This window comes from Paramisgurnus dabryanus, chromosome 5, assembly GCF_030506205.2.
Source record: "Paramisgurnus dabryanus chromosome 5, PD_genome_1.1, whole genome shotgun sequence".
Lineage (NCBI taxonomy): Eukaryota > Metazoa > Chordata > Actinopteri > Cypriniformes > Cobitidae > Paramisgurnus > Paramisgurnus dabryanus.
The window spans coordinates 20,288,609-20,301,306 of NC_133341.1; the positions used below are offsets into that span (position 1 = coordinate 20,288,609).

Sequence of the window (12,698 nt, forward strand, 5' to 3'; positions counted from 1 at the left end):
ACTAGGCTACTATACGTGTATAAATGTATATTACTTATTTCAAGTGTATTATTCACTCTGGTGATTGATTGAGGATTTTGACCTGATGTTAACAGTAGCACACATACTGTTCACACAATCTGTTGCACAGTAACAACCAGTTACCGAAATCTGTGACAAATAGATAGATAGATAGATAGATAGATAAATAGATAGATAGATAGATAGATAGATAGATAGATAGATAGATAGATAGATAGATAGATAGATAGATAGATAGATAGATAGATAGATGAAGACAACGGATGGCACCTGTATTCATAACTAGTTTCTAAATAATTAATCATTTGATTGTTATCAAAAATATAATAATATATTGTGTTTCAGGCAGTCATTCATGCAATGGTATGCAAACCAAAATATCAAAAACAGCTACTTCAACTAGGTGTACAATACTCGGCAATCAATTATTTGTCTGTCAAATCATTGGACACCTATTAAGCAGTTGAAAATTAAAAAAATTTATAATTTCAACAATTATTAAATTATCAATATGTTTAGATTTTAACCAAGGAGTATTAACCAAACTCCAACCACTGAATCTATTAAGAGACATAAAAGTATAGATGACACATACTCATTAATAGTAAGAATATTAACTTAAATGTCAAATAGAATTTAACCGGAAAAAAAACAGGCCACATTTCTATGATGTCATCATGTAGACTTCTAACTCTTACACAGTATTTTAGAAATACAAAACACTAAAGTATTTTGATACAAAATAAGAAGGCATTTTCATCAACCCTATCAAATACAAATACAAAATACTATTTTTTATTTTAACCCTCGTGTGGTGTTCATATTTTTGTTACTTAGACAATGTTTGTGGGTCTAGTGGACCCACGGCATTATTCGTATCCTAAAACAATGCAGTCATACAAATTTATGTAAAACTGTTTACAGATGTGTAATTTAGCCTTATTGCAAGTAATATAGACAGAATTTATGGTTAATATTTGTCATTTACCACTAGTAGAGGACTATTTATAGATTAAAGTGCTATTCGTTTTTGTGATATATGAAATAAGAGAAGAAAATTCTATTCTCTCCCAGATATTGGGGAAAAACATGTTTATCTTAAATAAGTATTTATCACTTTTTCATCTCAAATACGTTTTTCATCACTTTGATGTTTAATTCTTTGAACTTAGTTTGAAATTGTACACATTTGTGTCAGTTTACACAGCACAAGCCCCATCTGGAAAGATGCTGTATCATAACACATCATCCACATTGAACACATAACCTGTTCATGCCAGCCTACACAACACATAAGAAGCAGATTTTTACCATGTAGCTGTGTTGCATATGAATTTCTTGCATTTTATAGACATATACTGTGTCGTCCTGTCCATCTTATGTCCACACACACTGCAGTAAAATGTGTTGCTATTGGCTACAACCTAAAATGATAAAAATGCTTGGATATAAAAATTTTCTTTCTCTATTTCTACTTCTCTATTTACTTTCTCTCTCTCACGCACTCATACACACACACACACACGTGCGCGCACACACCATAGGTTTTGTGGTAAACCCATGGTTTTACAAATGGTAATCAATACACCAATTTACCATGATTACTACACTTTTACTATAATACAAGCATGGATATTTTTTGTAAGGGAGATAATGGGAAAATGTAGAATGGTTCCTGTTAGACAGAAGGTAAAGTGTTTGGGACAGTGGGGGCAGATGAGTGTTCATGCTTGATATATAACATGTTGTATCCTTGTGCTGTTACAGCAAGTGCAGAAGGACAAAACTCTGGCATGCATCCATCACATAGTACAGACATATATACAAACACACTCATGCACTCACAGGAGTCCCAGATAGAAGAAAAATAGAGTGAAGTTACATAGCACATTCAATTTTTACACTCTTATTAACCCCGGGTCCAGTGGACCCGAACACCACATATGTAATATAAATGCGTAGGGGGGTGAACAGTGTACAGTAATGATAAATGTGTTTATTTTTATGTTCTTTATAGAAAATGAGCCAAGCCCAATGAATCTGAGGTTGAAACAATAATTAATTGCATAATTTTTCTTATAGTAAACATTAAAAACGGGTCCCACAGACCCGAACACCACACAAGGGTTAAAAAATACTGCCCATCCCTATACATTCTGAATTCTGCTGGTTTATTTTTAACCCAATGCTGGGTAAATATTGGACAGAACACATGTTGGGTTATTACATAAACCTATGCTGAGTTGTTTCAATGTAATTTTGTGTTGTTTCAACTCATGGAGTTAACAACAACCCGTCATGGGCTTATTTATAACCCAGCATGTGTTATGTAGTCCAATATTTACCCAGCATTGGGTTAAAAACAACCCAGCAGGATAGATAGATAGATAGATAGATAGATAGACAGACAGACAGACAGACAGACAGACAGACAGACAGACAGACAGGTTATAGCCAGGACTCACATTAGGTAAATCTTACTAAGAACATAAAGTTCATAAAACCTAATTAAAATGAGTACAGGTTACGATGACAGGTGGGTGGGTGGATGGATGGACGGACAGAGATAGATTTCAATATTTTAAAGGTACTTTGTGATGAGACAGTTGATCTAATTCAATTCCCTTCAAGTGAAGATGAATTAGAAAAGTACAGGATAGAGATAGCCTTCACATTGAAGATACAGGTATTAATCTTTGGTTTTCTTTACGGATTTTCTTAATTTAGGTTATAAATGCTAATGAATTCTCGTTTCCCTCACTTGTTGTTATCAAAATATTTAATAGGGAACACATTACACATGTCTTTTAAAAAAGTGTTTAAAATAGAAAACATAAATGTTATATTAAACTGTTATGAATGAAAGAGTATCTAAATGCATCTGATCAAACATCTGATATGTACATTCTATGAGAAATGTTTTTTCTGGTATGGACATCTGCGTTTCTAGATGATCTGTCAGAGATGTGTCACTACAAATTTCCATAAAAACAATATAAACCATACATCAAGCATTTTATACAATATAAGGCTTTTAATAATCTGCACGTTTTTACCAATTACAACCAATTACTACCAATTAAGTGCATTAATATGTGGTATCAAGAGAAATGGAATAACATAAATGTTGTGGCTTTCCGTTACTTTTTTTACAGATTGAATGTGAAAATTGTTCAATCAGGACTGTGTTGAGAATGTGAATGTGTTTCTTTGCTCAGAATGCATTTAAACTGTTAACTTTCACCTCCACCCTTCTAATCTGTCACCATCTTAGTCCTGCAGATTTTATAGTGATATAGTATTATCACTGATTATAATGATTATTTAGTGTTGTTCTAGCATGTGAATTAGTATTATACAGTTATTTAGTGATGCTTTGTACTGGTGTGTACATGTCTCCCATTCAACCTATACTGCATTGTCTATCATTTTTCTTGTGATATTAAAATGAAATCTATTCTAGAAATACTCATAGTAAGCAGGAAAATCTTCCTGCAGAAAAATTTATTGTAATCCTTTCAATTTTTAGTTATATGGGAACATAACATCTAAAAAAAAAACTTTTTAGTTTTTACTGTCTGTCAGATTGTGTGATTAGACCTCCCCAAAGTGAATTTGGGTAACATTATTGCAGTTCTTAATGGAACAGAGGGGTCACAGATTTTAGGTAACCTGTTGTTACTGTGCTGTATGTGTGCTACTGTTAACATCAGGTCAAAATCCTCAATCAATCACCAGAGTGAATAATACACTTGAAATAGGCTAAGTAATATACATTTATACACGTATAGTAGCCTATATACTGTATATGTAACAAACAGCAACAGTCCCAAGTAAAAAACATTTGGAATTTTAAACAAACAGAAAAACATTTGTGATGTTATTGTCTTTTAGGCAAGAACTTATTTTGCTTCATTTTAATCGGCGCATTCGCTTCTCACAAAGTCTGACTGCTTCATTCATAGAGCACAAGGTAACATGACGTCATCGCGAAACTCCCCTGCCGCGCTCACGATAAAATATGCACGGGCGCCAGGCGCGATCTCGCGTGAATAATTACTAAACAGCGACCTCTAGCCACAGAATTCGATAGGTCACGGAATGTTAGCCACAGTACATTGCGCATGCGCACACGTGCACACGCCAGAGTATTAAAATGAATAAAGACAAGAAAAAGGAAATTTGGAATCGTTATTTCGTTTTTGTTTTTTTGTTTATTTGATTTCTCGTTTTAAGCTGAAAATGGGAATTCATTGAAGGTTTCGTTGTTTTTTGTTGCATACAGAAAAACAAATAAACGAATTATGGACAGCTTATTTCTATTTTCGTTTGCCACATTGAATGTAATAATTAAATGATCGGATGATACACGGACCCATAGCCTACAAAGTGCGATGCAAAGCCAAATCTTTATCGCCGGCGCGACTTTGTTTCTTTCATTCATCGGCATTCTTTTGCTCGTAATCAACACTGAAGACGTCAAAGGACCAGCAAAGTTCATGGTAATACTTATACATAAAATTAAAATAACAATAGGTTACAATGCATATACGTATTGTTACGTATTGTTCCAAATATAAGACGAAATCTTTCACGAAAATAGCTCTCAAAACCCGATGTCGTGTTATATTCAAGCTCTAGACGATTATATGTCAATCATACATTAGTGTAGTTATACTGTACACCCGCTGTACAGTATGCAGTAGGTGTCGCCAAATACACATAAACAAGTTCACCTGGACTGAAGCAGCCTGATAGATGGACAGACTGCATGTTATATATGGTACTGTAAAAGTATTAAAGAATGTGGGGAACCAAACTGGTCCCCTTTGACTTATTGAATATCTGAAAGTAAGTGAAATGTCATCTTTTATGCAGTACATTTTCTTTTTAGCCCTAAGTTGTTCTTTGTTTTTCTTTGAATTGTAAAGCAAACTGGTTTGCAGGTGAGACAGAAACATATTTTATGTATTACAGTTTATTCCTTGGATGCATTTAATCTGTACTGATTGTTGTTGATCCAGCTGTATGATCCTATAAGATTGGCTTATGTTTGTTTTCAGTATGGAATAGTCCTGGATGCTGGATCTTCTCATACTTCCATGTACATCTACAAATGGCCAGCAAACAAGTACAATGGAACTGGCATTGTCAGTCAACACACAGAGTGCCACGTAAAGGGTAAGTAGGAGAGACAGCAGAATAAGGTAAAGGCAAATTCTAGTGTGAGTTAAAACTTTGAAGCATATACACTCTTAAAAATTAAGGTGCTTGCCATAGAAGATTGTTTTCTGTCTAAAATGTTTTTTCAAATAACCTTTAACATCTGAAGAACCTTATGTTTCATAAAAGGTTCTTTAAAGGGATAGTTCACTTTAAAATGAAAATTCTGTCATCATTTATTCATCCTCATGTTGTTCAAAACCTGCATGAATTTCTTTTTTCTGATGAACACAAAAGAAGATATTTTGAGGAATGATGGTAAACACACAGCAGTAAGTGACCATAGACTTCCATAGTAGAAATAAAAAAATATGATGGAATTTAATAGGTACTGTCAACTGTGTGCTTACAATCATTACAAATATTTTCTTAGTCATTTATCACAATACTTCAAAAATATTGTTTCCTACTATGGAAGTCAATGGTCACTTACTGCTGTGTGTTTACCATAATTTCTCAAAATATCTTCTTTTGTGTTGATCAGAAAAAAGAAATTCAAACAGGTTTAGAAGAACATGAGGATGAGTAAATGATGACAGAAATGTCATTTTAAAGTGAACTATCCCTTTAAGGTAAAAAAGTTTGAAGGAAATTATTCTTTAAAGAACCTTTGAATAAATGGTTCTTTGAGGAACCAAAAAAAAACCTTTTAAGCACCTTTATGTCCGCGCTGCCCAGCTGTGACTCAGGAAGTTGCTCAAATCCCTGTTGCACCACACAGCGCCACTCACATAGTTTAACATTAAATAACATCATATTTGTCCCAAATCATTAACGATTAACATTGGCTGCTAACGTATATTTTGCATTTTGAAGTAGACGCTATCTGACGAAGCTCGCGCTATTTAATGTGCACTTTCGGTTTACAATACCTCCGAGTTGCCCTAGACGCGACGCGATGCTGCGCGAAGCTGAGCTGAGTGGCCGGTGTGCGATCCCCTTAAGGGAGTGTGCACACCAATACGCCCGTGTATGTTTTTAGTTGTTTTCAATGGAAGCGCTTTGCTTTTCAAAAACGCCAGCAGCTGGCAGGTTTTGTCCGCGCTGATCGCCGAGAGTTGAAAACGTTCAACTTTGGGTGAAACGCTTAGCTCGTCAATGTCACTTCTCACTTGGCTCACAGCAAACAACAAGCGCATCGTTTAATGACTAATAATCAAAGCAGAAGTTTTTCAGCTAAGCGCTTTGGTGTGCACCCCCCCTAAATGATACACAATTCACCATTTAATTTTCATTTTGAAAATGACATCTTTTCCTCTTATAATTGTAAGTGGAGTTTCAGTTCAGTTCTCTTATTATTTCTCCCAGGAGGTGGGATCTCCAGTTATGCGGGTATCAAAGGAGGAGCAGCCCAGAGCCTTCAGGAATGTATGGATCAAGCTGTACAGGACATCCCTGAGTCTAGACACAAACGCACTCCTCTGTATCTTGGGGCGACAGCGGGCATGAGACTACTGAAGTAAGACAACTCTGATAAGATGATAATTATTATAAGGCCTATACTGTGTATCTCCTATTCCATATCACTTGTTGTTTCCTTTAACAATGACCATTTCACAATTTATGACATGACTATGCTTTTAAGAATATTGCATAAAAACATAATATTTTAATAATTGGGTTTGAATAAACATTTGTCTCATATCACAGTATTTCTAAACCCAAAGAGTCAGATGAGATTATGGAGGAAGTGGTAGATAAACTGAAGTCCTACCCGTTCAGCTTTAAAGGAGCCACGATTTTAAGTGGAGAAGAGGAGGGAGCCTATGGATGGGTCACAGTCAACTACCTGCTTGAGAAATTTGTCAAGGTAAGGCCCATATATATACACCAATCAGCCATAACATTAGGACCAGTGCCTAATATTGTGTATGACACCAAAACAGCCCTGACTCGTTGAGGCACTAGACCTTTCTATCAGAACCAGCATTTACTTTTTCAGAAATTTCAGCTACAGTAGCTCATCTGTTGGATTGGACCACATAGGCCAGCCTTTGCTCCACACGTGCATCAATGAGCTTTGGTCGCCAATGTCGCAGATCCTTACGCTTGCCCATTTTTCCTGCATTTATCTAACACTTGTTTTTAAAGTTGATGTGTTAGAAGCAGGAAAAATGGGCATGCGTAAATACCTGACCAACTTTGACAAGGGCCAAATTATGATGGCTAGACAACTGGGTCAGAGCATTTCCAAAACTGCAACTCTTGTGGGGTTTTCCCGGTCTGCAGTGGTCAATACCTATCAAAAGTGGTCCCGCGCGTGAACTGGCAACAGGGTCATGGGCGGCCAAGGCTCATTGATGCACATGTTATGGAATTTAGCAAAAATAGTGCTTAAATGGCCAAGTGTGCACACTAGTATCAACACCAGGGTCATGGGTTCGAAACTCAGGGAATGTTTATAGTAAAAAAATACATGCTGATAAAATGTATAGCTTAAGTCACTTTTCAGTACCTGCCACATATAAATGTAGCACTAATGTTTATTCTGGTCCTCTTTATCTCTAGTATGGTTTAGTGGGTCAATGGGTGTTCCCAGGAAAAGAGATGGTTGGTGCTTTAGACTTGGGAGGAGCTTCAACTCAGATCACCTTTGAGACGGAGCAGATAGTAGAGGACACGGACAACCTGATGAATCTGCGACTGTATGGACGAGATTATAACATTTACACTCAGAGCTTTCTGTGTTACGGGAAAGATCAAGTTTTACTCAGACTGCTGGCACATCTGATAACAGTTAAGTGTGCTACCAGTTATTTAACCTTTAGATATTATTTTATTCTCTGACGAATGCTAAAGATCACGGCAAGGACACCCTTGTTTTACAATCACTTTGTACACATGCTAAAATAACTGATGTTATCAATTTCTTTACATGTCTTACAGACTCAGGGCTCAGACAGTTCTGTAGTTCACCCCTGCTATCCTGCAGGTTACAGTGAATCCATACAGCTGGTCAGCGTGTTTGATTCTCCATGCATTAACAGACAAACTCCTTATAAACCTGATGACAACCTGAAAATAACTGGCAGCGGAAATTTCAATCAATGCCTGGGAAATATTTCTCAACTCTTCTCTTTTAACAACTGTTCTTATTCCAAATGCTCTTTTGATGGAGTCTTCCAGCCCAACATTACAGGAAACTTTATGGTAGGAGATTTCATACTGCATTATATGAACAGTTACAAAGTGTGCTAGTTTAAATTGTAACACAGCTTGATATAAAAGTTAAAATGATTGTCTGAGGTATTTGACCGCATTTCACAAATATCATTTGGTTGAAAAATAATGCCCAATGTCCATCTAATGTCTTCTTTGTGTAGTAGGGTGTATCTTATAAATCTTTTCATATAACCACTATGTAATAATTATGATTATGGAATCTTCTCTCTTACACAGGCATTTTCTTCATTCTTCTACACTATTGACTTCCTACAGAAAGCTACAGGCATCACCATCACCTTTCCAGTGCACTTAGAAAACGCTGCCCGTGCTGTCTGCAACATGAGCTTTCAGGAGGTACCACTCGGCAGAGATAATTTATTTAGACCTGCAATTTTAAAATAACAATTTTTTCCACCCCGAATATATTTATTTTTAACCAACATATGCTGTGTTAATACCTCACAAAATTAAATCTTACACTTTAAAATCACCTAATATGGCAATTTTACAAGATGTCTAGTAGTATCCCAAAATCTCAGGTGCCCCCAAAATGTGCCTGCAAAGTGCCTGGATCATTTATTATAACATGCTAAAAAGACCCCTTTTTGATTGTGTAGAAAAAAGTGCTGTTTTTGTGTATGTCTCTTTGAATGCAAATGAGCATCCCCATATACTGAGACCTATACTGAAAACATGCACAATTTTTAATAAGACAATCACCTTACTTCATTTTTTAATACATGTTGTAATAAAGATTTAAAATAGAAATGATGACCTAACTGTGGTCTTTAAATCAGTTTTTATCAGTTTGCTTAGAAAAAATCAACAACTTTTCCCCTGAGACTGTTGAGATTTTATGCGAATTTAAAAATTAAGGAGTGGGCAAATTTGTATTAATTAAATTACAGAATTAAAAATACAGTTATTAAACCTAGTTTTTATTAAAGGGATATATTTTCTTTAACCCCAGATGCAAAATAAGTTTCCTAATGAGGGGAACTATTTGAGGGACTACTGTGCAGATTCTGTCCTTGTGAATGCGCTCCTGATCAGAGGCTATGGCTTCAATGATCTCTCCTTCCCGCACATCTCCTTTCAAGAGAAAGTAAGCCCAGAAGAATACAAGACATACAGTATATGTGTTTATATGCTTAGTAAATAAATAAACTCTAAGTTAATCTGTATATTTATGACTCATGTTTCTTTGCTCTGCAGGCTGAAGACACTTCTGTTGGGTGGGCCCTTGGCTACATGTTAAGTTTAAGCAACCTTTTGCCTTCTGAAGATGTGTCAGTTAGAAAAGCACTGCATCCAGATGCCTGCCGTGCTGCAATTTTTCTCTTCTCAGTCCTTTTTATTGCATCAATTATTTGTCTTGTACTAACCTACCACAGGAATGGCACTAAAGGCTGTTGTTCCCCTTTATCAGTATGCACTTCATAGTTTTTCTATCCTTGGCAAGAATTGTTTGCCTACCTTTTTAGAAACAATGGGCCAATAGGCCTTTTTACGGGCCTAATCTAGGCTTAAATTTGTTTCTTTTCTATTTTCTTCCATTATTAAAAAAAAAAACATTTGTTTTTATGAAGGTTTTTCATAGTGGTGTAATCATTTTCTCGGCAAGCGAAAGCAATGAGAACTGTTTTCTGTTTTTTTTTATGTGTTGTTCGCCAAAAGCCTATTCAGTGTCTCATCTGTTCGAGCAACATTGAGCAATTGAAAAAAATTTCTTTGCCTTCATGTGTTCAATTTAGTGAACTACCTGATTAATATAAGATTGAAATCCATTCTCTGTAATACATTATTAATGGAAAACCCATTTAGGTTTTACAGCAGACTGAATCATGAGCTAAAACATATTTATAGACAAAACCAGGAGCTTTAAGCATGGATCAGTCATTTAGGCTGTGAATAAATAGAAAATCTGTAATTGATCGTCTTCTAGTCTTTCAAAAAGTTAATTTACAGCACAAATAAAAATCTAACTCTGCAGAGCTACAAACAGAAAAGACACCGGCAACTTATATTTAACATTTCAGTGGAGTTATATCAACAACCAATTCAAATGTTGTAACACATTGGTGATATAAAATAAATAATCAAATGATATAGAATTCAGTGTGGCATCTGTGGATGTCCATAAAGTCAACAAACATCATCACACATGAAACGACAATTTGCGTCAATTCAATTTTATTTGCTTCACAATTGTGTAATTATTACAAAACAGCTTTACATTAATAAAAACAAAAGAAATCACAGGAAAATCATAGGACAACAAAAATAGCAGCAAAAAAGTACAGCAGCTCAGATTAAACCGTACTAGTGAGCGTGAGCGGTCACGTATAGAAGAAAGCTCTAAGTTAAGCTAATGTCAGCTGACTCTCAAGGGGTTGAAAAAACTCCTAGGAGAAAAACCCTGCGGGGAAAAAGTCCTAGGGAGAAAAAACCCATTGAGAGAGAGCCAGACATAGCATTGATGATTATAAAAAATATACTATATATTAAATACTATATTATAAAAGTTTATGGGAATAAACGCGGTTATAAGGACGCAGTTTTCTTTAACTATCAAGCCTAAAATATTTTTGAAAAGACAATCTTTTATTTATTTACTTAAACCACATTGGTGTTTACCATTAAATACTTTGAAAATTTGATTTAAAAAATCTAGGGCCTGCACTGCTTCCGACCGTCCTGCCTTACCGTGCACACCCTACTTTTAACTCTGTGAGACCCTGGGGTGAACTGCAGCCCCCTGCCCGCCCTTTATGCAGAACAGGGCACTATTCTAGATTCTGTCTAAACCTGTGGTCTAAACACAATAAACTATGGACAGACAGCCGCGTGTCCCGCCGAGGGCGCTGCACCTGAGTTAAGAAAAAAAATCAAAGAATCTAAAAGCAAACACCAAACACAACAGTGGCAAATCTCAATAAGGATGGGTTTGTTTTGATAAAATGTTTTAGTAATGTAATCGCTGATCGTCATTTAAAAATCGTGTTCATAAGATAGCTCGAAACGTTACCTTGTATTACCATCTAACATTAAGTTTAATATTTAAATATTAAATAAAAATAATACTTAAATATTTTAACTTTAAATAAAGAAACAGCTAACAACATCTAACACCAGTATTTCTACGAAGATTTAACAATGTTTTCTAACCGCTTTACCGTTATATAACCTGGAGCCTTTTAGAAATGTGCCAACCCGTTGATACTTACCTCAGAATGACTCGATTCAGGGAAAGCTGCTTTACCTACGACGTCATAAACAAAACGTTCCATGGAAACCATGGAAACGGATCTGCGTCGGTGTCACGTTAAAAAAAAACCATCTGTGTCACGTGACTGTATTTAAACACAATGCACACTGAGGATTTCTTTAAAATACCAGTGGTGCACAATGACTAGGTAAGGATGGCGCGGAAAGTAAAATATTAGCTATTTGATATTAAATATTTTACACTTAATCATTAATCCTGGTTATGTCAATGTTGTTTAACACCTACAAAAAACATTATATCTTACTAATATTATCATTTCGTTAACCTTGTGTGGAATTTTACTTATAATTTAATTTTTGACATCACATCTCCTATCACAAGATGCGTAGACATGGCGACCTCAAGTGGTTATGAAAAGGTTTGGATGTAAGTAGGGTTTTGATAAGGAGAGTAGTAATTCAATAAAATATTTAGTAATTAAAATACAAGTAAATACGTTTAATACTAAGGGCTGTTTTCATCAAGCCCATAGATTAATGTGTTTAGTTCACCTAGGAATACAAAAATACAATGTTGCTGAAATTTTAGCCTGAAGTAAATGTCAAAAACTGATCTCATTTTAAGATTGTTTGAGTGTCTGAAACCAAACAAAACCACTAGTAGAGAAAGCAAAAGTCTAGTTGAAACTTTGACCCATGACCTAAATGACAATACAAATGTAATCAATATTTGTCAAAAATATCTTTCCTCAACAGACAAAAATATATATATATAAAAGCACCCTACAAATTAAAAGCTTGCTTACTTGAAAGTAAACCCTTTTAAGGCTCATTGTGTGTACTTTGAATCTAAGATATGAACTGATTTTTGGAAATGGTTTTAAGGAGTTAGATCAGTTTATCATAACCGAAAAGAATAGCATTGGTTCTTCAGAAATTCAGCTAAATTAATTGTTTTCCAGCAGGAGGCAGAACAACGTCTATAACCTGGCTATTACTGCTTAACTGAAAGCAATTTCCACTTAACTCTTTAAAAATCTATACGGTTACATAAAAGTTAG

The 12,698-nt window shown here is 35.2% G+C and overlaps 1 protein-coding gene across 1 annotated transcript; it reads left to right on the forward strand.

The window, feature by feature from the left end:
• The first annotated feature begins 4,403 nt into the window (after positions 1 to 4,403).
• Positions 4,404 to 10,413, forward strand: LOC135732099 (ectonucleoside triphosphate diphosphohydrolase 2). Its single transcript, XM_065250003.2, has 9 exons — positions 4,404 to 4,523; positions 5,085 to 5,202; positions 6,553 to 6,703; positions 6,895 to 7,054; positions 7,753 to 7,980; positions 8,131 to 8,394; positions 8,644 to 8,763; positions 9,380 to 9,514; positions 9,625 to 10,413. Exons 1-9 carry the CDS (start codon positions 4,416 to 4,418, stop codon positions 9,850 to 9,852), a joined length of 1,512 nt encoding a protein of 503 aa, XP_065106075.1. The 5' UTR covers positions 4,404 to 4,415; the 3' UTR covers positions 9,853 to 10,413.
• Positions 10,414 to 12,698: the final 2,285 nt, after the last annotated feature.

Coding starts and splice junctions, on each gene's coding strand:
- LOC135732099 (XM_065250003.2), top strand. CDS start 4,416: ATGCAAAGCCAAATCTTTATCGCCGGCGCGACTTTGTTTCTTTCATTC. Junction 4,524..5,084: donor AAGGACCAGCAAAGTTCATG/GTAATACTTATA, acceptor GTTTGTTTTCAG/TATGGAATAGTCCTGGATGC. Junction 9,515..9,624: donor ACATCTCCTTTCAAGAGAAA/GTAAGCCCAGAA, acceptor TTTGCTCTGCAG/GCTGAAGACACTTCTGTTGG.